This window comes from Metopolophium dirhodum, chromosome 1 (assembly GCF_019925205.1).
Source record: "Metopolophium dirhodum isolate CAU chromosome 1, ASM1992520v1, whole genome shotgun sequence".
NCBI classification, from domain to species: Eukaryota; Metazoa; Arthropoda; class Insecta; order Hemiptera; family Aphididae; genus Metopolophium; species Metopolophium dirhodum.
In genome coordinates this window covers 116,349,132-116,376,909 of record NC_083560.1, presented here as the reverse complement: position 1 = coordinate 116,376,909, position 27,778 = coordinate 116,349,132, and the positions used below count along the sequence as shown (strand labels likewise).

General features: G+C 49.3%; 4 protein-coding genes across 4 annotated transcripts; all 4 read left to right on the top strand.

The window, feature by feature from the left end:
- Nucleotides 1–84: 84 nt before the first annotated feature.
- On the top strand, nucleotides 85–849 carry LOC132952823 (uncharacterized). Its single transcript, XM_061025278.1, has one exon. The coding sequence runs from the start codon at nucleotides 85–87 to the stop codon at nucleotides 847–849; it is 765 nt and encodes a 254-aa protein (XP_060881261.1).
- Nucleotides 850–15,824: 14,975 nt separating this feature from the next.
- On the top strand, nucleotides 15,825–16,586 carry LOC132952801 (uncharacterized). Its single transcript, XM_061025241.1, has one exon. The coding sequence runs from the start codon at nucleotides 15,825–15,827 to the stop codon at nucleotides 16,584–16,586; it is 762 nt and encodes a 253-aa protein (XP_060881224.1).
- Nucleotides 16,587–21,113: 4,527 nt separating this feature from the next.
- On the top strand, nucleotides 21,114–21,617 carry LOC132952785 (uncharacterized). Its single transcript, XM_061025216.1, has one exon. The coding sequence runs from the start codon at nucleotides 21,114–21,116 to the stop codon at nucleotides 21,615–21,617; it is 504 nt and encodes a 167-aa protein (XP_060881199.1).
- A 2,619-nt stretch (nucleotides 21,618–24,236) lies between these two features.
- Nucleotides 24,237–24,947, top strand: LOC132952769 (uncharacterized). Its single transcript, XM_061025192.1, has one exon. The coding sequence runs from the start codon at nucleotides 24,237–24,239 to the stop codon at nucleotides 24,945–24,947; it is 711 nt and encodes a 236-aa protein (XP_060881175.1).
- Nucleotides 24,948–27,778: the final 2,831 nt, after the last annotated feature.

Here is a 27,778-nt window from a genome sequence, read left to right as displayed (position 1 = left end):
CAGTCGATCGACAACTGTTGAACTTTATTTATATTGCCACGTCGCCGTTTTTGTGTTAGTGCGTTTTCCTTCTTTTATACAATTATGGCTTTTGAAATGTTAAAAACTGAAAGAGGAAAAAGTATGCTTTCATTCAATGGTTATATTTTCGTAAAAGAAAAAGAAAGTGACGTTAAATCAATATGGAAATGTAACCAATATTTTAAAAACAAATGTCGAGGACGCGTTCATTTAAGTGATGGAAAAATATTAAAAAGTACTGACCATAACCACGTTCCGAATTCAACAGACACTAATGTTAAAAAAACTCTAAATTTACTAAAAGCAATAGCTACCAATAACGTTGATGCAAGTTCTCATTCTGTAGTAGCTACAGCATTATCTCAAATCCCTACAGAATGTGCGGCTCAGTTACCTAATATTCATAGACTCAAGCGTACTATACAACGACTACGTAAACAACAACTTCAATTACCAAAAGAGCCAACCGATTTCAATTTTAGTATACCTGACGAGATGACAAAAACCACTGACGGTAATCTTTTTTTACAATATGACAGTGGTATTAATACAGACAGAATTTTAATTTTTTCAACAACAAATTTATTAAAACTTATGACGCAATGCAACAATTGGTTTTGTGATGGCACATTTTCAAGTGCTCCAACAGTATTTTATCAAGTTTATACTATTCATGCAGTACAATATTCAAATGTTTTACCATCAGCTTACGTCTTATTACCCGATAAAAAAGAAAAAACGTATAGACGTATGTTTCAAGCATTAAAAAGTATTACTACTGGATTATGTCCTAAAACTATCATGGTTGTTTTGAAAAAGCTGCGATGAACGCGATAAATTATGAATTTCCAGAAACAGAAGTAAAAGGATGCTTTTTTCATTTTTCACAGTGTATATGGCGACAAATTCAAGATGCAGGTCTTCAAACGAGATATAAGGATGATGTAATATTCGCACTACAAGTACGAAAGTTACCAAGTTTAGCTTACGTACCTGAAAATGAGGTAATTAATGCTTATAATAATCTTTTGGAGACAACATATTTTACCAAACATGATGAATTATTATCACCGATCCTCAACTATTTTGAAGAAACTTGGATAGGATGCATGGACAGACGACAAAAAAGAAGAGCACCTAAATTTGACATTTCAATTTGGAATTGTTATTCATTGGTTTCGCAAGATTTACCTAGAACTAATAATGCAGTAGAAGGATGGCATAATTGTTTTACTTCAATTTTAAATCAATGCCATCCAAGTATTTGGAAATTTATATTCGCGTTGAAAAAAGAAGAAAATATAAATAAAGTAAAACTTGAACAATATATAGGTGGCGAACGTCCACCCGCAAAAAAAAAATACTTTGACAAAGCACAGCGTTTGAAAAATATTTGTTATGATTTCAAAAATAGAACGACTGATGAATATTTACAAGGAATAGCACACAATTTCCAATTCCAAGTATAAGTGTATTATACATTGTTTTATACATTTTAATTCACAATTTATACATTATACAATTTTTACAATTTTATTCTATTTATAACTTTTAATAATGACAGACCTTTCTAAAAAAAAGACAACATTTTTAACCATACCTACATAAAAAAGTAAATGTGTAGACAGTCCTAAGTCTGTATTAAAATGGGAAGGAAAATGTTGGATTCAAAAATATTACATAATATATATACCTATATGCGATAAATTAACTCTCGATGAATTGACGTCGCGATGAGTTGACGTCGCGATAAATTGATTACGATAAATTGACGCGCGATGAATTGACTCGCGACGAATTTACGTGCCACCTGATGATGCATCCCTGTTGCTGGCGCGCTGGCCACCGCGGACCTAGTCGCTCTAGAAAGGACCAGGATCAGGGACCGGCTATCCGCAGCTGTCGACCCCGGGGCAGCGCGTCTGTCAGAATCAACCGTCAAGCGCGAGGAGAGACGGGCGACCCTCGTGCTCTGGCAGACGAGATGGGAGACCAGTGAGAAACGTGCTTGGACCCGTCAAGCGATCCCCAGCGTGAAGTGGTGGATCGAGGGAACAGTGGTGAGGGCGCTACTCACCTACCACATGTCCCAAGCGCTGACCAACCACGGTTGCTTTCAAGAGTACCTGGCAAAAAGAGGCAGGGCCCCCAGCGCCGCGTGCAAACACTGCCCAGGGGACTCGGACACGGCCGAACACACTCTGTTCGAGTGTGAGTGCTGGACCGGGCATCGCGCCGACCTGGAAGCCCGACTCGGCCACCAGCCGTCCACCGCTGACTTCCCGGAAATACTCTGCCGGCCGGACTTCGACGAACTGCCCGTCGACCCCGAGGAGAGAGCCACGCTCCTGGACGAGGCGAACGAGCGACTCCGCCTGCTATACAGGATGGTAGAGTCCATCATGGGACTGAAAGAGGAGGAAGAGCGAGGCAGACAGGCGCAGGAATGAGTCCGATGAAGGAGGCCACCCGAACGGGACCCCCAGGCCGGCGGGCCGTAGCGCCGGCCGCGAAGAACAGGAGCGATGCACGGGATACGAGACCGGCGGGATGAAGCCGGGTCGCGAAGAAGGACATGAACGCGACTTCGAGGCCGGTGGGCGAAACGCCGGGCCGCGAAGACAGCTAACACACAAACAACGCCATACACAAATTTATATTTTTTGATTGTAAGCTCTACAAACAACCCAGCCCGGCAGCCATATATTAGACTAGCATTCGCTAAGGAAAGGTTGTCAGGTTCGGGTTGCGGGAGCGCGCCCAGGATGCAGTTATTGTATAATAAATAATTTATTTTGTGCAATAAACGATGGGGGCCGGAGGGGAAGTAATGCTAACGCGGTTCCTCCTCCGGCTCTCGATTCAAACAGGAAAAAAAAAAAAGGTTAGGTTAGGTTAGGTTCTGGCCGCGGTGACGGGTTTACCAAGGGAGGATGTACAGGTTATCGGTCTCCGCAGGGACTTCGGTGGATCCCAGGTGGCGGTTGCGGTACTCCCGGCGGTAGCAGCACACAAACTAGTGTAGAAAGGTAGATCGAGAATCAGACTAGTGAACTGCAGAGTCCGCCCCGGGCAGACCCGCACTCGCTGCTTTAGATGCCTTGCCATGGGACATGTCTCCAAGAGCTGCACGGGGCCGGACCGATCGACCTGCTGCCGTAAATGTGGAGCTCTGGGCCACCAGGCGAAGGACTGTTGCAGAACGAGGAGTCGTGGTGACGTTCAGCAAGGTCCTCAACCTAAAAGAGACTACGGGCACCCTGCAAGACGACACGGAGGGAATGATCAATAAATGATCAACTTCCTGCAGATCAACATTGGTGTTAGTCCGGTGGCGCGGAACCTAATGTTGAAGACGGCGAGGGAGATGGACGTCGACGTCATAATCATCTCCAAAACTTGTAGAAACCAGGGCGAAGACCACGGCTGGTTCGACGACTTCTCTGGTCGATGTACACTGTACGTAGACGATAGCGTACCTATAGAAGTTATTGGACCGCCAGAGAATGACTTCCGTTGGCTGCAGGTTGCTGGACTGTGAGTGTACAGTGTATATTGGCCGCCAGCATCGAGTGTCTCATTGTCAAGTTTCACGGACTTCTTGACGAGGCTGGAGGGTAGCATCCGCACTTTGGACGTCCCCGTTGTGTTGGCAAACTTCAACGCGAAGTCACCTGTGTGGTGCTCCCCGATCACTGATCCACGTGGTGAACTCCTCGCAGATATGGCGGATTCGGTAAATCTGCACGCCGCAAATACAGAGAGTCCCACATTCGTCAGGGGGGCTCAGAGACCCATATAGATATCTCGTTCGTCTCCGACGCGATTGTTCAAAGACTTACAGGCTGGATGGCTGTGGAAAGTGCCTGCTACCACAAATACATCACATACTCTATACAGACAGCAGCGCCTATACCTAAGGGCGTAACTCCAGATGGTTGGAACTGGAGAAAGATGGACTGTGACAAATTGAAGTCCTTTTTGACGAACACGTCGATTTGTGAGACATACGATGGCGAACTCCACGAGTCAATAGACAATTACGTTAAAAGGGCCTGTGATGTGTCGATGCCGAAAAAGAAGCCGCGAGGAACCAGGAAGCCCGTGTACTGGTGGTCAGACGAGATAGCCGAGCTCCGTAAGTCGCCACTCAGGGCTAGGAGGAGATTCCAAAGGGATCGTAAAAGAATGGGTCCCGAGGAGTGCCGGGAGGAGCAGCAGACAGCAAGGGAAGCAATGAAAGCACTCAGATTGGCGGTCAGGAGGAGTCAGGATAACGCGTGGAAGGCACTTTGTGACTCAGTAGATCAAGACCCGTGGGGCCTACCCTACAGATTGTTCACAAAGAAGCTTCTGGGAAGGCGGCCCATTCCAGAGCTAACCGCTCCGGGTCGATTACCCGCCATACTAGCGGGCCTCTTCCCGTCTGGACCAGCAGCGGAACACTTCACCCCGCAGGCGAAGGCCGCTTTTACGAGTATAACTGAAGACGACATTGTGACGATAGCCCACACCTTACCAACAGGTAAGGCGCCAGGCCCAGACGGTGTACCAGATGCCGTAATCAGAGCAGTGGCCTTGGCTAGGCCCAGGAAGGTGGCCATGGTCTTCAACCAGTGCCTGGAGAAGGGACTATTCCCTGGCGCATGGAAGTCAGCCAGACTGGTGCTCATCAGGAAACCGGGTAAGCCGCTGAACTTACCATCGTCATACCGACCGCTGAGCCTGATCAACACGGTGGCGAAACTATTTGAGCGGGTGGCTCACCTCGATGCCATACCAGAGGGGCTCTCTTGCCACCAGTACGGCTTCCGAAAAGGACGCTCAACGCTGGATGCTTTTGAGGCGGTCAGCGGAATGGTACAACGTGCCGGGTCGGGCGCCCTCGCTCGCCGTGACCTCTGCGCTCTGGTTGCGATTGACGTAGCGAACGCGTTCAACACTGCGCCAGGGTGGAAGATCGAGGAAGTTCTGTACAGGAAAAGCGTGCCCGGATATCTGATGAATATCGTCCGAAGCTACCTTAACGACCGCCAGCTGCTGACGGTGACAGGGAGTGTGGCGGTAACTTGCGGTGTTCCACAGGGATCCGTCATCGGCCCCCTACTGTGAAACATCTACGACGACCTACTGCGATTAGAACAGCCGAACGGAGTGCAACTAGTCGGCTTCGCAGATGATATCGCCATTGTGGGCACGGCACACACAACCAACCTGATAGAGGAAGCCATGAATCCGGCGCTGGCGATAGTAGCAGAGTGGGTCAACAACAACGGGCTAAGCATATCGGTCGCCAAGACCCAGGCCATTATGCTGACCAACAAGAGGGCGTACTGAAAACTGGATTTCTGGCTACAGGGGACTTTGCTAGAGCTAAACGACCATGTGCGGTATCTCGGTATGGAGCTCAGCTCTACACTGGGCTACAAGACGCATCTGTCCCTGGCGAGCGGCAAAGCCGACAAGACGGCAACTGCGCTGTCTAGAATAATGCCGAACGTTGGTGGCCCGAAACGGTGCAGGAGGAAACTCCTTGCAACAGTAGTGGAAAATCAATTACTGTACGCCGCACCAATTTGGAGCGCGTCATTGATTTTCCACAATCACCGTCAGATGATACTCGGCCCCCAGAGGAGAATGGCCGTCCGGGTGACAAGTGCTTACTGAACAGCGCCAACAGATTCGTTACTTGTGGTAGCGGGCTTAACCCCAATACACGTGCTAGGGCCGATGCGAGGAGACTCACCAATAACACATACAGCATGGACAAGAAGGAGGCAAAGCGGCTCGCTGAAGAGTGGATAGTCTATTGGTGGCAGACAGAATGGGAAGATAACACCAAGACCGGTGAATGGACCAGAAGACTGATTCCCAATGTGAACAAATGGGTTAAGTAAAAACACGGTAGGATTGGATACCACCTAACACAATTTCTAATTGGTCATGGGTGTTTCCAATCCTACCTACATAGGTTCGCAAGCGTAGAAAGTTCCGAGTGCGTCTCGTGTGGGTATGAAGAAGATGACGCCGAGCACACATTCTTCAACTGCGGAAGATGGGCAGCCAAGAAGTGGGATCTCGAGTTCATGCTGGGGGAAGAAATCTCACCAGGCACGGCGGTCCAGTTGGTGCTCAAAGACATGGCCAGTTGGACGAGAATAGAGAGCTATATTGTCAGTATCCTAAGGATTAAAGAGGAGGAAGAGACTGCACGGCAGCGACACCCTCAAAATTAGTTAAGTTGAAAAAAGTTTTGTAGCTGGAATGGCGCATTGGAGGTAGAACCCTTCATATTGTATTATTAGATGTAAATACTATTGTAAGAGCTATGGTCCGGGGATAAGCCGGGCCATACTCAACCGTAAGTTGTAAATTTTTGTTGAATAAATGATAGTGGCCGGGAGGAAGTAATGCGCAAGCAGTTCCCTCCCGGTTTCCCGATATCACACAAAAAAAAAAGGTTAGGTTAGGTTAGGTTAGGTTAGTTCAGCGGTGGCTGTCGTGGCGATCACACGTGTCCGTGCGTCGCTCCCACTTGTTTCTGAGTTTTCTCCGGGATCAGTGCACCGTTTTTTACGCGTCAAGTGCCAATCGACGCGGAATTCAATTCTTGAGCGACCGGTACAACTCGCGTGCGATAAGGTTAACCTTTTCGCCGAGAAAACCCTATTCTTGTGTTAAACGCGCGCTTTGCGCTACCGTGTTACACAGAACTCGGTTTTCGGCTAAAAAGTGCGCGTTCGGGCTGGTGTCGGTTTTGAGTCGGCCCGATTAAAAATCGAGTAAGTACCCAGGGGTACTGCTTAATTTTCCCTCATCGGGAACATAAGCCCCCATCCCCCCTCCACGGTTTTTCGCTCGGCCGGGTTTGGGCCTAGAGCCTCGGGAGTTGAAAATTTGCCCTCCCGAAACCCCTGACTTGCCACGGTCACACCGAATAGGACGCCACAAACCCGACCCCTCTAGCCCCCACAGGGGCGAAGATATCGGGTAAACAGTTTTTCGGTCACTTAGGGCGCACTGGGAACTGATACCTTCAGATTTGGTTCCCACCCCGCGTCATGGACACCCTTGGTAACAAATCCGCAGCTACCAGTGAAGCACAGATACCGTGGGAACCAGCGTACCCACTGGTGAAGGAACTGGGAAGGCACATATCAACACAGAACGGTGGGTTGAAGATGTTATTTGAGAATGCCCTGGCCCTGGAAGGGGTCTGGGATAAACTCCGCAGCGACCCCGCCAAGGTTGCGATCCAAGAGCTCCTTTCGGTAGTCAAGGGCCTGAAACGCAGCGAGGAAGAAGTATCTAAGGCCTTTAACGCAGCGGCAGCTGGCGTTAAGAACATGGAAATAGTTCTAGAAGCAAAACGGCAGTCGGCCGAAAATGCCCAAGACGACGGGATGAAAACACGAGCATTGACGAATGATACTTTAAGCGCGGATGAAAGCGTGCTGGCGGGAATACGAGCGATTGGCTCCACTCTCACCGAGCATATCGAAAAGATTGAAGGCATCGCCGCCAAGTGGGCGGGCGTTCTAGAGCCCCCAACAGCCGAGTATTTTGGGCCTTCTGCCCCCACCTGGACATCGGTAGTCAAAAGGAGCACACCACAAGGCGGTCACAAGCCAAGGACCGACAAACCGAGACTTAGAACGCGCCCCACAGCAATAGTGGTAAACCTCGGGAGCCAGGAGGACTTCCCGGAGCTTACAAAGTGCATTAAAAGCGACATGGGGAACGCTATCACGGGGATGAGAAAAACTAAAAGCGGCGGCCTACTGCTCGAGATACGTGGTGACGAAAACGAGGTTGATAAAATTAAGGCAGAGGTGAGCAGAACTGCTGGGGACGACGCCAGAGTTACGATACTGCAGCAGAGGACGCTGTTGGAAATAAGGGATATAGACGCCTGGGCAGTCAAGGAGGACATTGTCGACGCTATTACCCGGGTGACACCCACTGCCCGAGATGCAATCAGCGTCATCAACCTGAGATTGACCTACGGCAGCACACAGACAGTGTTCGTGCTCATGCCGATGTGCCAGACACGTGAAATCGTTGATAAAGGGCGGCTGAGAGTCAGCTTGGTCAGTTGTCACGTACGGGTGGCAGAACGACGGAGTACTAGGTGCTTCAAATGCCTGGCATTCGACTACCTAGCCAAGGAATGCAAGGGAGAGTGCTGCAGACGATGTGGCGTACATGTCCACTACCAGAGGACTGCACCGCTAGTGACTCGGAAGCTTCCAGCTTTGGTGAAGCTATCAGGAAGGAGACACTCGGTAATCGGCGGAGATCTCCGAACGACACGACAACCTCGATGACAGACAATACGGATTCAGAAAGGGAAGGTCGACAGTCGATGCCATTAAACGCGTCCTCAGTGTCGTTAAAGCAGTTGGTTCCGGGCCGCTCTACAACAGGAAATTATGCGCAGTAGTCGCGTTGGACGTGGCTAACGCATTTAACTCGGCAAAGTGGACGATAATTGTTAAATCTCTGAGTGACAAGGGAATGCCCCCATATCTCGTCGGGATAATTCAGAGTTATCTGTGTGACCGGATGGTGGAGTACGGAGGAAAGACAAGTCCTAGCACGTGCGGTGTTCCACAAGGTTCCGTGCTCGGGCCGCTCTTGTGGAACATCATGTACGATGAACTCCTACAAGTGGACACAGGAGGGAACGAACGCGGAATGTCGTCCACCGAATTAGTGGCCTTCGCTGACGATGTGGCGGTAGTGGCAACGGGCCACACAACATGGCTGCTCGAGTCGGCAACGAACGAGGCTTTGAGCAGAGTTGCAGAATGGATGATGAACGCCGGCCTAACCCTGTCTGTGAGGAAGACGGAGGCGGTGATGCTAACCACAAAGAGAGGGTATAGCTTGCCGGAGTTTAAAATTATGGGCAACCGTATAGAGCTAAAGGAAAATATTACATACCTAGGAGCGGTACTCCAAAAAGTGCTCGGCTTCAAGGCGCACGTGAAGGCGGCGGCGGGCAAAGCACAGGCAACGTCAACTGCCTTATCTAGACTCATGCCTAATGTTGGAGGTTCGCACCAGAGAAAGAGGGCTTTACTTTCCACGGTGGTGACGAGCAAGCTCCTATACGCTTCACCAATATGGGCCGAGGCGCTGGTGTTTAGAGGTAATGTAGAAACTTTGGAAAGGCCTCAGAGGGCGATAGCCTTAAGGGTCGCAATGGCATATCGCACAGTATCAACGTCTGCGGTATTGGTGATAGCGGGACTGATACCGGCCCACCTGCTAGCATGGGAGAGGATGGAGACGTACAGGCGCAGGCACGAACCGGACGGGAGACGCGTGTCAACCGAGACCCGAGCAGCAGTAATGGAAAAATGGCAGATCGAATGGACAAGTGGAGGAAGCGGAAGATAGACGCAAAGACTCATCAAAGACGTCAACGCATGGAGGAGCAGGAAGCACGGAGCGGTGGACTCCCATTTGACCCAGTTCTTGTCTAACCATGGGTGCTTCGGGGAGTACCTTAAACGGTTCGGGAAGATTAAAGCCTCGACATGTGTGGATTGCCAAGACTATTAATATAAAATTAAATAAGACAGTAAAAAATAAAGTTTATAATCATTATCACAATGGTTATACTGTAGCAGTCTTTGCAGTTACATAAAACGATAAAACAATTAAAAAACATCCTTCTAAGTAGTTATAACATTAGGTAAATAAATATAAAATAAAAGATCATCTGTTACATTGTTAATAATTATATATATAAACTTAGGTACATAATTATAATAAGATTTAAATATTTAATTACGATAATCAAAAAAACAATTCCTTGTCTTAGTAATACATAAATGGACATTGCATTTTTTGCATGCCATATGGGTTCTTTTTTTACACCCCTCTAATTTACAGAATGTGGCATCTCTCAAGTTATCTATCATAATGGCCAATGTTATCTTTTCTTATCACATCAGTAGGGCATCTATCAATTAAACGATTTTTTGTGCGAGGTTTAGGTTGATCTATAATTTTGTTAGATGACGACGGGCGCCATCGTTTTCTGGAAGGTGTTACTACAGAACTCCCTATAGAAATTAATGTTGAAGCTAAATTTTGCTTAAAGCCTAATAAGTACATTACTTTTTTTTTGGTAAATTTATTGCTTCAGCATCATTTCTATATTCTAACCATGAATTACAAGTAGCCATATCAAAGGAATGAAAGAGCATACGCTAAGTCCATTTTATAGATTTTATAAATACTCTGTAGTAGCTAATGAGTTGGTCATGCAAATCCACCCCACCCATTGAATCATTATACAATTTCACAATTTCAAGGCGACATACTTCAACATAAGATTTATTTTTTTTATCAAATCGTTTAATAATATCTGGGCTGCCTGAAGTCACATAGTTAGAAGCGAGAGTAACAGATTTGTTATCCAACCATTTAATCAGACCAACTTTTCCATCTGTTGAGGTAACTTCATATGAGGCTACTCTTCCTAATGTATTTAGCTCTTTATCGCTCACAACTGGAGGATTATCAAAACGATTAAGTCTAATTGTCCTAGCTGCTTTAATTCCCAAATAATCAAGTGATGTAAATAGATTGTAAGAACTAAAAAAAAACACTTTTTAACTATGTGTTCAACTAATTGTAAAACTATGGAACCCCCAAGGCCATATTTTTTTTGTATTTCATGATTTATTTCAGTTGAACTGCCCTGGTGTAAAATCATATTGTAAACCATACCATTAGCAGAGCAGAGTAAAAATTTTTTAATACCCCAAGGGCAGGGTTTACCTTTCATATATTGTTTGACACCTAATTTCCCTTTAAATTTGACCATTTGCTCATCTACAGCTAGATTAGTTTCTACTGGCAATTCTTTACAACGTTTTAAAAAAGAATTATAAAGTGGTCTAACTTTTATAAATTTATCAACATTGTTTTCAGGAATGTCATCATTATTCATTACATGAAAACAAGACCTCAACTGAAAAAAAACGATTTCGAGACATATTATCAGCAATTATATTTACTCTGTCGTCATTAGTTCAACATAATCTTATTCTACTGACAACCAATTTTCAAATGTATACCCAAAAACACCTTCATTTCTGAAGGTGTAGTATCTACATAATTTATGAAATTATTTTGTTTGGCATAAATATTTGTGTACTTGGCCATATTTTCAAACTCTTTCTCAGGAAAGTATTTACTGAAATATTCTATTGGTGATAGAGTCCTATAAGTAGTTGATAATTCTGGAGCTGGTGGCGAAATCTTTAAGAAACTACTGACAAATGGTCTATTTGAACATTTAATTTCATTATTTGTGTAATATGGTAGGTTATTGAGGTGTAGTCCGTGTTCAACTACAGGTCTTATTGCTATATGATGTGGTGGTATTGCAGGTGTACTTGGCCTAGCTATTAAAAAAATTAAAATTTATAAAGAAACCAAATAAAAATAACTCAAAATAATATTTTCTATACCATAAGCATTGTTATCTGATTGCTGTTCAACTTGTTGCAGTGGTTCATATTCATCTTCAACTGTTTCTAAAATATTTAGTGTAATTTATTGTTTCATAAGAAAAATTAAAATTACTAGAAACAAAAAAATAAATAATATAAAATAATATTTTACATACAATTAACATTATTATCTGATTGCTGTTCAACTTGTTGCAGTGGTTCATATTCATCTTCAACTGTTTCTAAAATATTTAGTGTAATTTATTGTTTCATAAGAAAAATTTAAATAATTAGAAACAAAAAAATAAATAATATAAAATAATATTTTACATACCATTATTTATGCCAAAAACGTTGAAATCTTCATCATCTTCGAAATCAAACAGTTCAAAATCATCAAGTTGTAAGAGTGCAGAACGCAGTTTGTTTTGTGTGATCGAATGATGGTTCTTTATTCTTACGTAAAATAGTCAAAACAGTTTATTTATGTTATACAGTTTTTCTTTTAGTTTGACATGTGCTCTTCGAGCTACAGATATTTCGGTATAGAATTTTAAATGGTTTTTACAATATTTTCTTTTGATATAATTTGCTCGTTGAGCTACAAATATTTGATACGTTGGTTATTGACGAGTGGTATGACTCACGTGGGTGCCGTAGGGTTGATGGATCGGGCAGTTGACTACCCCAGACCAAAACAGCCGACTCGGTTGGTGGTGTGTGGCTATCGGGCGTTGACTCGTCCTCGATGCACAACACATGACAGCGCGTCCTACAGCGGCGGCAATAGCAGTTGGAGATGACTGGTTCGACGGTGGCGCGTGCGGGTGACGGCGACGGTCGGCGGTTGCGGACAACGACCACTGCTGTTTGGAATCGGTAGCTTGAACAGTACGCTGCTAAGACGTACCACTACCGACTCCGCACAGAGAGTGTTGTGGGGAAGCTCTCTCCAGTGCTTTAGGCGTGAGTAGCTTGATCAGTACGCTGCCAGGGCGTACCACTACTCACACTGTCAAGGCTGGAAGAGAGGTGTGGAGGGAAATTACTTTACGTTAAAATTGAACTGGTAATATTAGAGAATGAGAACGATGACGGGAATGAACGAACGATCGAACGATACTGTAGGCTCTGATCTGGCCTGTATAAATGTAGTGTGACACCTATTGCCGCTGGTTGGGGTGCTGAATTATATTGACCACATTTCCTTAGGTTTCTGCGTGATGCGTGTTGGTTCTCACGTGGGCGGCTAAGTTATATCGATGTAGTTTTTGATGATCTTGTTTACTTTCGTATTGTTGACCTCAACTCGTGCTTTTCCGTGTCGGAAAGTCCTGTAAGGTTGTCCGGTCTTAGAGCGCGTGTGCTGCCGCGCGCTCTGTACGGCGTCAGTGCGTTTTTATAGTTCGACGCACTTTTGTCTTTATTCTACATACGTGTTGTTTTACGGGTAGGAAAAGTAATGGAGAGTATAGTATATCAAGTTATTAAGTACCACAACACTTTACGCGATCATTAGTTGCATTACCGATGAGTAAAATGTTGGAAAGTCATGATTAGGTCGGCTCGGTACCGTTTCATTTGACACTTGTTATGTCCGGTAGATGGCGCGGGTTGTTTCGTTTATTCCTATTAATTCTGTCTCGTTACATAGTCCCCTTTTATATTTTTTTTTTTTTTTTTTTTTTTTTTTTTAAATAAATAAATAAAAAAGGGAAATAAAATAAATATTAACTTTTTGCTTTTAAAAATGAAATAAAAATGGAGACAAATAAAATAAATTTAACCTCTTGGTATATCTGCGGAGACCTTATCCGAGATATTCTTCTTCTTTTCCTTAAGTTACATGATTATATTAATCATCCAACATGCCTTAATATTACGTTGATTTTCTCTTCTGGAGCCATAGCCTCTTTTTTCGCGCTCGATTACTCACGATCTGTTCCTCGGGTAGGTCGCTTTCGTCCTCTTCTATATTCCTCTGTTCGACTGGGTTGAGTGTTATTTCTATTTCCGGTACTTCAATCGTTTCTTCCCCCGTTGATACTGATATGCTGGTTTCAGTTATAGTTGGCAAGCCCTCGCAATCATCGCTAGTCTCCTGAACTGGTACCAATTGTATGGTATCCGGCATTGTGAACCCTGGTTCTAAGCTGTACCGGGTCCTTCGTGCGCAACGTCTTCTCTCATACTGTGCTTCTTCCTTGAGCTGTTGTCTGGTCTTCGGTGATTGGCTAATTTGTAGTCTCTGCACATGATAATTTCCCTGAGTAACTTCTTTGTCAACTGCCTTATGTGGGGTCTGTACTTCTAATAAATCTCTTTCAAGATTGTTGGACTCAAACAATCTCTTATATTTATCACTTAATTGTCTTAATAACATCTGTTTTTCGTGAGGGTCAGTGGGCCATGGGTGTGTCATTGTATTTCTTTTTGCGTCAAACCACCTAAAATAATACAAGAAGAATTATTATTATTTTATTGACACTGGTGGTTCGACGTCCTGGATGGAATTTTATTGGTTGTTGGTGGTTCGGCCTTCTCCTGGATCCGGCGGAACGTATAGTTTGATGTTTTTCATATTATGGGTTTGTGTTTGGCCGGAATCGATTTCAATAGTAACGGTGTTGTTGCCTCGTACTTCAGTGATAGTATATGGTCCGCGATACAACACGAAGAATTTGTGTATAGTCTTATCCTCTGCCGAGGACAGACGATGCTCTTTAATCAAGACTTGCTGCCCGGGTTGGTATGTGATGAATTTGATGATGTCTCCGTAGGGCAGCTGCTGCTGCTTTTTTAACATTTCAAACTAGAGTTTATAACATAAATTAAATTGAATCAACTGATTAAAACTATCTACCTATGTGGTTTAATTAAAAGAATACTTACTAATATAGTTGATATTCTTCACTAAGCAACAGAAACAGAATTCGTAACGTAACAACGAGTAACTCGTTCGAGTACCGGACGAGATTTGGAGAATAACGATAAATGATAACGAATTACAGCGGCAAAATGCACGTGCACATGAATAATAATATTATCGGTTATCACAAAATGTTGTAAACGCCCAAGGCCCAACTGCCATTATAATGGCATATTACTTAAGACGATACCACTCACTGATAAAATACAATAACCACATTTTAATACCAGCATAATACAATAACATCAGTGTTAATATTTATTACAAGAAAAAAAAAAATCCCGGCAATTTTTTTTTTCTTTTACAACATTTATTTTGACTATCGTTTAGTTATAAAATATATAACCATAATTCTTATTATTATCTATAAATATTCGTTGACAAAATAAACCAATTTCCCTCCAGTTATTCACACAATTATAATTTCTACATTTATTTTTATTGTAATGCCATTACAATGACATTGGGGACTGAAAGGGTTATCTTAGGTTAGGTTAGGTTCCCGGCAGAAGAAGAGGGACAATTATTAACGACCTCCGCAATCAAGAAGGAGGAAAGAGCGATCTCCACATCATCGTGGCAATCCAGATGGGACCGGTCAGCAGCAGGCCCGGACGCCGCCGGACGCCGATGGACTCACCGGCTACTGCCCGACATCGCACGTTGGCTGGCGAAGCCCACGATGAGCCTCCCCTCCCGGCTGACTCAGGCCCTGTCTGCGCACGGTTGTTGCCGCAGCTACCTGCTGCGGTTCAACCGTGCCGAAGACAGCTACTGCACCTACTGTATGGACCCCGAGGACACTGCGGAGCACACGTTCTTAGCGTGCTCCAGGTGGGAGGACGAACGATCTGTCCTGTCCAGGATTCTCCGACGCCCACCAGATCCCGGGGACGTGCAGGAAATCCTGTGTGGCCCTCGGCTCGACGAACTACCCGATGAACCGACAGCCCGGGGAAGGATCGTAGAACAGGCCATGACGAACAGACGTGAGTTCACAGTTATGGTGGAATCAATCATGAAGAGAAAAGAAGCCGACGAGCGGGAGGATCAGCTGCACGATCAGGTTGAGTGACCTAACGTCAGCGGCAGGATGAAGAACGGCTCGCGTACACATTTTGACTTCGCAACAGCGATACGTCGGAGGTGTCACCGACCACCGTTCTTCATGCCCCACGATGACACCATGGGAGGGATCTAGACCATACCGGAAGTCTGCATAGGACGAACGAGACGACCAGGGCGGTGGACTCCGGGCGTTGGCCTCCCGCTAAACTTACCATCGTCATACCGACCGCTGAGCCTGATCAACACGGTGTCGAAACTATTTGAGCGGGTGATACCCTTGATCACAAGCCGCAGCAAAGGCCGTAAGGACGGCAAATTTATTAGCGCGGTTAATGCCTAATATTGGCGGGCCGAAACAGCTCCGAAGAAAATTGTACGTGGCTGTAACGCAGTCCGTCCTGCTGTGCGGTTCCCTTTCATGGGCTCATACTCTGGAGTATGTCCCGGACAACGTGTCGCACATAAATAGGGTCCAGAGGAAGGCCCTACTCAGAAGCATATGCGCGTACCACACTGTCTCAGAAACGGCAGCAAACATCCTTTCCGGGGTGCCCCCTTCGGACCTTCTCGCTCGAGAACGCAGCATGTTGTTCCAGGGAAGGAGGTCTGGTCGAATTCCCGATACTGCACCACGGGCAAAGACGGTCGCAACGTGGAGTACACGCATAGTGGAGTCTCTAACTGGAAGCTGGACGAAGCAATTAATCAGAGACATTAAGTCATGGTGTAATCAAAATCACGGATGCCTCGATTACCACACCACGCAATTATTGTCCGGGCACGGGTTATTTGGTCAGTACCTTTGCAAAATCGGCAAAGAACCTTCCGCCAAATGCCACCACTGTCTTGCAGAAAACGACACGGCAGAGCACACGCTTTTTGAATGCCCGGCGTGGGAAGAAGACAGGTGGGAGATGAACAGCGTGAACGAGTCTACGCTGGATTCGGAGAATATCATCTCGTCCATGCTGTCAAGCCCGAGGAGGGGGGAAGCTGTGATGAAGTTCGCGGGGAAGGTTATGACTGCCAAGGAAGTAGCGGAAAGGGAAAGGGAGAAACGTGGCCATAATCAGAGAGGCAGAAGACCTGACTAGTCAAGAGTAAAAGTTATTAAGGAATTACATTGTAGGCCGAAGGCCAACTACAGGGTGGTTAGAGGCCCCCAGATAAATGTTAAAATTATTGTATATTTATGTTTGTAAATTAATTTGTTTTTGTAAAATAAACGATGCAATTAAGGGAGAAATACTGTGATAAACAACACCTCCCCTTTTTTGCGATTCAAACAAAAAAAAAAAGGTTAGGTCCCCCCCCAGTGGGACCCACCTTATCGTGGTGGGGAGGCTCACCGGTCATTCACTTGGTCGGTGCTAAGAGGTTCCACCCATAGCGCCGGCACCCTCCTTAAGTGGCCGGTGTTGGAAGGACTTGTCCCCCTGCTACCTCCAGCAAACGGACACGGAAGGAAATCGCAAACCACCACCGGAGGTGCGATCGACCTCTGGTGCTCACAAGATCAGAACCAACGACTGGAAACAGGACAGACGACACAAGGCAGGTTTCGTCGGTGGAGGCCAGGCCACAATAAACAACAATGATTAGCACAACTAAACATTTTGATGGTACTGCTACAGGGGCCTTGGAAACCCCAGAGTCAGCGAGTGGGAGTGGTTCGTCCCACAAGTCGTCATCAACAACCACGGTAAATGCGCAACTGAATCTGGACATCGGAAAACTTGGAGAAAACGGAACACCTACGGAAGCTAGACAAACCGAAAACCTGCTAAAGGGAACCAACAGCCCAAAGTTACAGGCAATGTTGTCCTCGAGTGCCCAGAGTATAATAAAGAGTATAATAAAGAGTATAATGAAACAGCAATACAAGGCACTAAATGTCCTGATGACGAACGTGGAACACCTGAAAACCACTAAGGAGAAAACCAAATCTCCGGTCATGAATGCCATGGATGCGGTCATAGACTCCTCGGAAGTACTTAACTCAACCACCACCAGCGTTTATAGTGCAAATTATGATGTAGAGAAGGCTGCAATCAGAGCAAAAAATATTGACCAATACACGACGAGCCGCACCATTCAAGAGACTATCCTCAAGGTCTGTGAGGACCTCAAGGACCGAATGGACAAACAACAGGAGGATATCAAAGATCTAAAAAGCTCCCAGGCCGCACCTGTACCAAGTTATGTCTCAAAAGCGGGACCGCTGAGCAGGTTCCCACCGATCGTAGCTGATCCCACGGCCGGACCATCAACACCAGAACAAAGTACACAGGCCTGAACGAAGGTAAATAGGGCTAAATCAAAGTACAATGAGGAAAAAACCAAAACCAAGGAGAAGAAGTCAAAAGCGGACAACGAATTCAATACAAGACGGAAAAATACCCCCATCCCAGATGCGATTGCTGTCAAGCCGGGGGATGGCGAAACAGTAGCCAACATACTCAAGTCAATGAGGAAAGATGTTGATGTAGAAGCGACTGGTGCGCAAATATCGTCCATATCAGAGAACCGAAATGGAGAAATATTAATTATAATCAAGGCTAAGGACAAGGAGAGAACTGCCCTAGAAGAACAGCTAAGATCAAAACTGTGAACACGGGCTACGGTACGCGGGCTAGTGAATTTCGTAGATGTTGAAATACAAGACCTCGACTGCGTGACTTCGGAATCTGAGGTGGAAAACAGTATTCGATGCGCGTTGGGCCTACATGCGGATGACCAATCAATCAAAGTCAGAAACATCCGACCGTCGTTCATGGGTACGCAGAGAGCCACTGTCCGGCTGAAAGGCGTGGATGCCCAAAAAATTGTTGGTAAAGGTCGCATAAAAGTAGGGTAGGTAAACGCCAGAGTAAGGCTTAAACCTAAAGCCACAAAGTGTTTTAGATGCTTAGGGTATGGGCATATAAGACATGCATGTAAAGGGCAATACCGCTCGGAGGTCTGCTGCCTATGCGCCAAGGAAGGACACAAGGCGACGAATTGCAACGCCTCACCAAAATGCGTGGCCTGTCAAGAAGAATCATCAAAGAAGCTACTGACCACTTTCCGGGCAGCAGCAAGTGTGTGGCCTACAGACTGGTCTTGTCCAGACAAAATCCTGAGTCAAAAACCGAGGATAGGGATACAGCTATAACTGGCAGTACCCTAGAAAACAAGAAGAATGATAAAATGCATCCAAATCAACCTGAACTGCTGCAAAGCTGCTCAGGTTCTGTTACACCAAGTAGCAGCTGAGAAGTCATCCAACTTCATATTCGCAAGTGAACCAAACCAAGATGAAGGTCCAAACTGGCACATGGACACAATGGGCAAAGCCGCAATCGTAAACATTAAACGATCAAGACTTGATGATGAAGGTAACGGGGAAGCGGGTTTTAGGTGGATCTCAGCGCACGGAATAAGACTTTATTCGTGCTACTGGTCACCCAACTCCACGTTCCCGGAATACCTCGACTTCCTGACCAGACTAGAATACAGTCTAAGAAGTGAGCGAACCGAGGTTATTATAACAGGTGACTTCAACGCTAAACATATAGACTGGGTATCCCCGAGAAGCGAGAGGAGAAGCTCTGACTGACCTGATAAACGCCCTTGGGCTGGTTTTCTGCAATAAGGGCAACAGATGCACTTTCCATAGAGGGAGTATATTAGACCTGACATTAGCAACTCCCAATTTAGCCCATAAGGTTTCAGGATGGAGAGTGTTAGACGAAGAGTCGCTCAGTGACCACTTCTACATCGTCTTCGATGTACATCTTGGCGCTGCAAAAAATGATGCACAGAATTCTAGATTCCCGAAAATAGACTTCAAAATACTGGAATCAGCACTCACCACCGAAAGTTTTAACCAAGTTTTATCCTGTAACCAAGCTGAAGAAAGTGCCCGGGTCCTCACAGAAGCAATCCACGCCTGCCGTAACGTAACTCCAGCCGGTAAGAGACCTAGAAAATCAGTCCACTGGTGGACCCCTGAAATCGGCATACTCCGAAAAACAACCAACCATCTGCGCAGGGTCTTCCAAAGAAAGAGGAAACGGGCCGGACCCAGAAACAGCACAGCTGAAGGAGAGAATGCGATGACAGCGAGGAGGAACTTAGTACACGCTATAAAGAGGGCGAAGGAAGACGCATGGAGGAAGCTCTGTGACCTAGTAGAACACTTGGGGATTACCCTATAAGCTAGTAATGGGTAAGTTGTCGAGACCGCCCCCCATTCCGCAACTCAACGTCGCAGGACGTATAGAGCACATCGTCAACGGATTATTACCGCAACACCCAAGAAGGGAGAGCACTACGGGGTACCTTAACCCGCTACCGGAAGAAGCCCATTGGAGAATAAATCTCACGGAGCTAAAAGCCGCAGCAAGCCGGCTGAGGAACAAGATTGCGCCAGGAATCGACGGTATCCCGAACGAAGTAGTGAAAGTAATTGTTGCCCTCAACCCCAATGTATTACTCAGCGTCTCCAACTCCTGCCTGGCGGAGGGGATTTCCCCTCATAAATGGAAGATAGCCAGGCTGGTACTCCTACGAAAAGGTGACAAACCCCTTAGCAAACCATCCTCCTACAGGCCTCTATGCCTACTGGACTGCCTGGGAAAGCTGTTTGAAAAATCCTGGACACACGATTGCGGTTCCATTTAAAGGATACTGGATGCCTGGACGATATGCAATTCGGTTTCCGCAAGGTCCGATCGACAACGGACGCACTGAGCGCGTTGAGGGCTACTATCAAGCCATCAAGGTCAAAAATAGGTATCCTCACGATGGATATCAAAAATGCATTCAATTCCGCCCCCTGGGATGCGATTATGAGGGCAATACACGAGAGAGACGTTCCTGAGTACCTGAAGCAAATGATCAGCAGTTACCTCGAAAACCGCAGACTACTAATCGAAACAGGAGGTGAGGGTACCACAGAGATTGAAGTAACATGCGGAGTCCCACAAGGTTCGGTCCTCGGACCAACCTTGTGGAACATATTGTACGATGGGCTCCTGCGGACTATACTCCCTACTGGGGTCAAGTTCCTTGCATTTGCGGACGACGTCGCCCTGATGGCCGAAGGCAGAGACGATATCCAGCTGGAACAACTGCTAACCATTACAGCCAATAGAGTCAAGGTCTGGCTAAACAAGGCGGGACTGCAACTCGCACTTCAGGAATGTGAAGCAATGATAGTCACAAACACCAGAACGAATAACGACATGCGCATCACCATCGGTGGTCACCAACTTGCGAGAGCTTGAGATACCTTGGGCTGCAGCTCGACAGCAAGTGGTCGTTTACAGCACATGCTGAAACAGTTGCAGCAAAAGCTAGTAAAGTCGCCCAAAACCAGGCGAAAATAATGCCGAATATAAGCGCCGTGAAATCATGAAAGAGGAAGCTACTCAGCAACGTTGTGCACTCTATCCTGCTGTACGGCGCCCCAATATGGGCACAGGATATGAGTAAAACAGGTTGGACTACTGTAAATTGGTTTGTGTTTTTTCCAATAAACGATGGTATATGGGGGTGAAGTGACCGAGAGGTCTGTTCCACCCCATATATTGATACCATGGAAAAAAAAATGTTAGGTTAGTTTATGTTAGGTAAGCATGGTGACGAAGAAGCATAAGTATCGGGATCCAGCACTGCAAGTAGATGGGTGCCCGGTACCTGTAAGAGGAGCGGTAAAATACTTGGGCGTGCAGCTGGACACTCGTCTTTCCTTCGGCGAACACGTGGCATCGGTGTCGTCGGGAGCTAGTAAAGTCGCTTCCGCAATTGGCAGGCTCATGCCCAATGTCGGTGGCCCAGCGCAGTGCAAACGTAGCTTGCTGATGAGCGTGGTCCACAGCCGCCTTCGCTACGGCGCTGCGGTCTGGGCAGACGAGGTGCGTCACGTGGCGAAGTACAGCAACCTGATGCTCCAGAGCCAGAGGTGCGCAGCCCTGAGGGTGGCGAGATGCTTCAGGTCGGTTTCGGACATGGCTGCACTTGTGCTGGCGAGGATGCCTCCGGCCACTTTGCAGGCAACTGCACGGAAGCGCGCCACTGCACTGAAGTCGGAAGGCGCTGTCCTGACAGCACGGCAGAAAACTGAGGAAATGATTGTATAGTGGCAGTGGTACTCAGTGTTGAAACCAGAAGCACCCAGACCAGCGGCTGAGCACAGAGTGGCACGCCCTGCAGGATGGTCTACGAAGAAGCTGTCCCTGGAAGCCATCAACGCCCACTAGGACCACACGGGCCCACCACCACCCCTCCCGGAGGACGCTACTGCTGAGGAGCATTCGAGTCGAGTCCAGGACTTCCTGACACGGGCCTGACAATGGCAATCAGATCGGTGTTTCAGGGCAGGGGGGCGTTCCATTGGTGGAATGTAGACATTGCTGATAGGAGGAAGGCCGCTATTGCTGCTCGCGAGATGTACCAACGCGCGGGACGCAGAGCCGGCACACCTGGCCGCGAGCAGCTTTTGAGGCTTACAACCGAGCAAGGAAGGAGCTGAGACCGGCCATAAGGAAGGCGCAAGAAAGATCTTGGCAAGAACTATGCAACACCGTGGAAAGTGACCCCTGGGGTGTCCCGTACAGGATAGTCACAAAGCGGCTAGGGTGCCGCCAAATCTGCTATTGATGAACAGGTGACGTTACAGATTGCTCTGACGACCAGCCGTCTAGTTACCGGCCCATCAGCCTACTGGACAGCGCTGGTAAACTCTTGGAGAGGATGTTGCTGAATCGTCTAGTGTCGCACATTGAAAAGACCGGAGCCCTCAGTTATCTTCAATTCGGCTTTAGACGCTCTAGGTCTACCGTGGACGCTATCCAAGAGGTCTTGAGGATGGCGCGCGTGGCGGGTGAAGGTGCGGCGCAGAACAGACACCTCTGCGCAGTGGTGACGCTTGATGTAAAAAATGCGTTCAACACCGCACCTTGGTTGCTGATAGATGCAGCTCTGCACAGGTCCGAAACACCTGAATACCTGATAGACATTCTTAGATCATACATGACGGAGCGAGTAATCGAGTTCGGTGCTGGGTCTAGGCTGCCAGTCACTTGCGGTGTACCGCAGGGTTCCGTCTTGGGACCGACAATGTGGAACCTTTTCTACGACGGCATCCTACGACTACCGATTCCAGAGGGCGTTAAGCTCGTAGCATTCGCTGACGACGTGGCGTTAGTGGCCATTGCTCACAATTCTGAACTGTTGGAACAACTGGTCAATCCAGTACTGTCAGACGTCGCTCAGTGGATATCGGAAAACGGGCTAACTCTAGCCCCCGAGAAGTCGGAATACGTGATCATCAGCAAGAAACACACCTTCGGCTCACCTCGGCTACACGTACATGGTTAGGTTAGGTTAGGTTAGGTTAACCTAACCTAACCTAACCTAACCTTTTAGCCGCAGAGAGGAGCAACAAAACTGCCCAGAAAAAGTCTGGGACAGTTGTCTCCAAAAGTGCAGTTAGGGACGAGACGATCAGGCAGTGGCAAATAGCATGGGAAAGTACCGAAAAGGCCAGCTGGACCAGAAGGATAATCCCATGGCCCAGGTCCTCACAGGGCATGGATGCTTCCAAAAGTACCTCTGGAAAAGGGGCAGAGCGCAGATCACGGCCTGTCATCACTGCCCGGAGCACACCGTCTTCTCATGTCCGTTCTGGAATGAAAAAAGGCTGAACCTTTCGCAGAGTCTTGGCAGACCCCCACGCCCAGAAGACATAGCAGACCTGCTTTGCAAACCGAGTTAGGACGAGCTACCTGCAGATCCAGCCCAGCGAGACAGAATACTCGAAGCCACCTCCAGGAATGAATTACTCTTCTCAGAGATGGTGGAGTCTATCATAGGGCAGAAGGGAGACCTCGAGAGGACAAGGCAAGAGGAAAAAGTCGGCGTACAGCAGATTTGAAGAACAGTGTAATACCTTTCTTAGTTAAGTTTACTTATGTGGGCTGAACGACCAAGCCAGGGTGGATAGAAGCCCCCAATTTGTGTACACAATTTAGCAAAATAACTATCTTTAACTTGTAATTTGTAATTTATTGTTTAATTGCTAATAAACGATGTGGACAGGGAGGCAGCAATGGGAGACCCATTCCCTCCCTGGTCACGATTCTAAAACAAAAAAAAAAAGGTTAGGTTAGGTTAGGTTAGGTTATGTTAGTCGAGGCGCACCAGGGCCGGTGGCATCCTCCTCGAGGTGGAGGGGGAGGATAAGGCTGCCATCCTGGAGGGGAAGATCCGGGAGGTAACTGCGGACGCCGCCAGGGTTCGCCGGCCGGAGAGGAGGACTCCCGTCCTCCTGCTCGATGTTCCGGAGTGGGCTGGGGCGGAAGACGTGGTCCACGGCCTGGCTAGGGCAGGGGTCGTCGTGCCCGCCGATGGAGAATCGGTGTCCATCAGGAAGAACGGCGGCCAGCACGGAGACCTCGATCGCGTCGCGAGGGTAGACCTCCCCTTCCGCGATGCCATCGCCCTGGCAGAGGCCAAAGCAGTTGAGGTCGGATGGACAAGGTGCCGTGTGAACCACGGTCCTGCTTCGGGTGCGGCGCCACGGACCACCTCGCACGGGACTGTCGAGGACGGAAGAGGAGCGGCGGCGTCGTCGACAGCGGCGCAGCAGGAACTGCAGAAGGAAGTGCTGGGACTAAGGAGCAGCCAACCGCAGAGGGACCGTCGAGGCTGGTGGGCGGGCCTGCCCCGCCGAAGACGCCGACGCCTGATCCATCGCCATGACGGAACTAAGGTACGTGCAGACGAACCTGAACCACTGCCGAGCTGCCCAGGATCTGCTGGATGAGTTCGCTAGGCCGGAAGACATTGCGGTGGCGCTGGTCAGCGAACCGCAAGGTGGCGGACGAGCTGACTGGCACTACGACTCCTCGGGTCGAGCCGCCGTAGCTGTCTTCCGTTCCGGGCTCACGCTCGGCGACGTACAGACGGGCGATGGGTTCGTGGCAGCCACCGTGGGAGGCGCAGTCCGCGCCTTTAGCTGCTACGCTTCCCCTGCCTTGTCCGCCGCTGAGTTTCAGCAGTTTCTGGGTCGTCTCGAGGCCTCCGTGAGGTCGCACCACGGCGTTGGTCTCGACCTCATCGTAGGTGGGGACTTTAACGCCCGGTCGGCGTCCTGGGGGGACCGCCTCACGGAGGCCCGCGGGGACGACCTGGCAGCGTTCGCGGGCTCCTTGGGACTGATCGTCCTGAACAGGGGGCGGGAGCTGACCTTTTTCGGGAGAGGGCAGGGGTCGTGCGTCGACGTCACTCTCGCCTCCGAATCGGCCGCAGGGAAGATTCGGGGGTGGACCGTACGGACGGACGTAGAGAACATGAGTGATCACCATCACTTGTGTTTCTCATACAGCACCAGCCGCACGTGCTCCTCTGGCAGCGGCGGCGGTTGGTCGGTGGCACCCGGGTTGGATCACAACTCGGCTGGACGCTGATCTTCTGGCCGCGGCCGTGATCACCGCGGAGTGGACGGGGGCGACTCTGTTCACGGGGGCTCCAGTCGCTTCCGGAGGCGCCGAAGCCAAAGCCGAGAGGCTGGTCGGCAGCGTCGCCGCGGCCTGTAACACGGCTCTCCCCCGGAGGAACCCCAATCCTCGGGGGAGACCACCAGTTTACTGGTGGAACGGCATCGTCGCGGCGGCGCGCGCCGAATGCGTGCGACAGAAGCGGCTGTGGATCAGGCAGCGCGGACGTGTCCGCGACGGGGATGCGTCCACGGCTGACGCTGAGTGAGCCTACCGTGAGGCTTGTAGCGAACTGAAGCACCGGATTCGCGAGTCGAAGACCCGGTGCTGGGCAGAGTTGGTTAAGACCGTCGACGACGACCCATGGGGGAAACCCTATAAGGTCGTTATGAAGAAGATCCGTGGGCCCCCGGCGACGGCAACGATGGGACCGCAAACAGTCCGCGACATCGCTGCCGTACTCTTCCCCCAAGGGGAAAGAGACGGGGAGCCCGCCTACGTCACGGGGGACCAGCCCGAGGACGTTGCGGAGTTCACTCAGGAGGAGGTTAGCGCCGCGGTCAGACGCTTCGGGAGTCGCGTCAGGGCGCCTGGACCGGACGGCATTCCAAGCCGGGTCTGGAGCGTCGTGCACGCGGCAAATCCCGGGCGTCTTGCTGGGGTGTTTAACCGCTGCCTGAGGGAGGGCATCTTCCCCGGACGGTGGAAGCGCGCTCGGCTAGCGCTTCTCGCCAAACCAGGGAAGCCGGAGGGGATGCCGTCTTCGTACCGCCCGCTGTGTCTGCTGGACGACGTAGGGAAGATCTTCGAGTTCCTGCTGGCGACCCGAATGAACAGCCACATGTCGACTTCCGGGGCCGGGCTGTCCGAGCGGCAGTTCGGTTTCCGGACCGGCTTGTGCACGGACGACGCGTTGCGGCTGCTTCGCGAGCGTCTCAACCTTCGTTAGGTTAGGTTAACCGTGAACGCCCGTCGTCGTGAGCCTGGACTTTCGGAACGCCTTCAACTCCGTCGGGTGGGGTGTAGTGCGCGCGGCGTTGGTGCGTATGGGCTTTCCGCCATACGTCCGACGGGTGCTCGACTCGTACCTCAGCGACCGGGTCCTGCTCGTGTGCGATGACAACGGGGGCGATCCAGTGACGGTGGGGGTCACTTGCGGAGTCCCCCAGGGCTCCGTACTCGGACCGCTCCTGTGGAACGTCGCATACGACACCGTGTTCCGCTTGCCGCTGCCCAATGGTGTCACCATCATCGGGTATGCGGACGACACGCTTGTCGTGTCGGAGGGGAACACGCTGTCGGCGTTGCAGGACCGGGCGAACGCGGCCTTGTCTGTGGTCGCCGGACACATAGGGGACTTGGGACTGAAACTTACCGTCGACAAGACGGAGGCGGTGGTCTTTAAGTCCCAGTATGGTCCGGCTGACCTGAGGTTACGGATCGGGGACCAGGCCGTCCAGCTGTGCGCGACCCTCAAATACTTGGGGATCGTGCACGAAGCCAAGGGGACGCTTTACGGGGCGCACTATCGTTACGCGGCCGACAAGGCACGGCGAGTGATGGCGGCCCTGCGCGGGCTGATGCCAAACATCGGCGGCCCCCGCGAAATCAGGAGGCGCCTACTGGTGAGTGTCGTGCATTCAGTGATGTCGTACGGCGCTCCGACGTGGGGCGTTGACCTGCGTCTCAGCCGGACGGGTCCCAAAGCGTTGGCAGCGGTCCAGCGCTTGGCCGCCATCGGCAGCGTTAGTGCGTACCGGACGGTGTCCCTCGAGGCAGCGACAGTCGTCGCGCGCATCATCCCCATCGTTCTGATGGCCGAAGAACGATACGCGTCGTTCGAGGCCAGAAGGGAAAGGCGGCTGGCAGGGATTGGCGACGGAGGCCCTCTCCCCCCCGGCGAGCACGCCGAGCCGGCAGACACCCCTCAGTCGCTGAGGGCTCGTGTGCTGGCGGTGTGGGCCCGGGAGATGCGGGGTGCGGCGCCACCTGCGGACAGCGGACGCGAGTGGATCCGAACCCTGATCCCCCCGGACCTGCTCGTCGGGTGGATGACTAGAAGGAACGGCGAGATGTCCTTTCACCTCACCCAGCTGATGACGGGGCATGGTTGTTTCAACTGGTTTCTCCGGAGGATCAACCGTGCGCCGTCGGCCGGGTGCTCCCATTGCGGTCCACCCGACGGCTACGGGGAGGCAGTCGACCACGCCCTTCACACCCTCGTTCACTGCGAAGCGTTCGAGGTGGAGAGGCGGCGCTTGGTCGACGCGATAGGACCCCTTGATCCGAGTCATCTGGTCCCCAGAATTCTGGAGAGTCCTGCAAACTGGGAGGCGGTGGCCCGCTTCGCGAGGGATGTGATGGTCCTTAAGGAGGGCGCTGAGCGGGACAGGCAGTTCCGGCAGGGGGTGGCTCCGTCAAGGCGTCGGAGATGACGGCTACGCGGCGCTCCGGTGAGTTTCGTCGGCCCGTTACCGGCGGCTCCTTTGAGAAAGGCCGCGAGGACCAATCATATTATTTTTATATTTGATTGTTGCTGTTACTTGTGTGAGGGGTTGGGTTCTGGGGATTGTCCCGACCCCGCCCCACTATAACAAGACACGTGATTGCCGGGGGTCAGGGCACTGGGTGGGGTATTGTCCCATTCATGCTCGCCTCTGGTTATCACGGTCAATGTACGTGTAAATCGTTGTTTTGTTTGTTTAATAAACGATGGCGACTCACCACCCGAAGTATTGCTTTACGGCGTTTCCGGGTGGTGGGTGTATTGCCGATTCCAAAAAAAAAAAAAAAAGGTTATG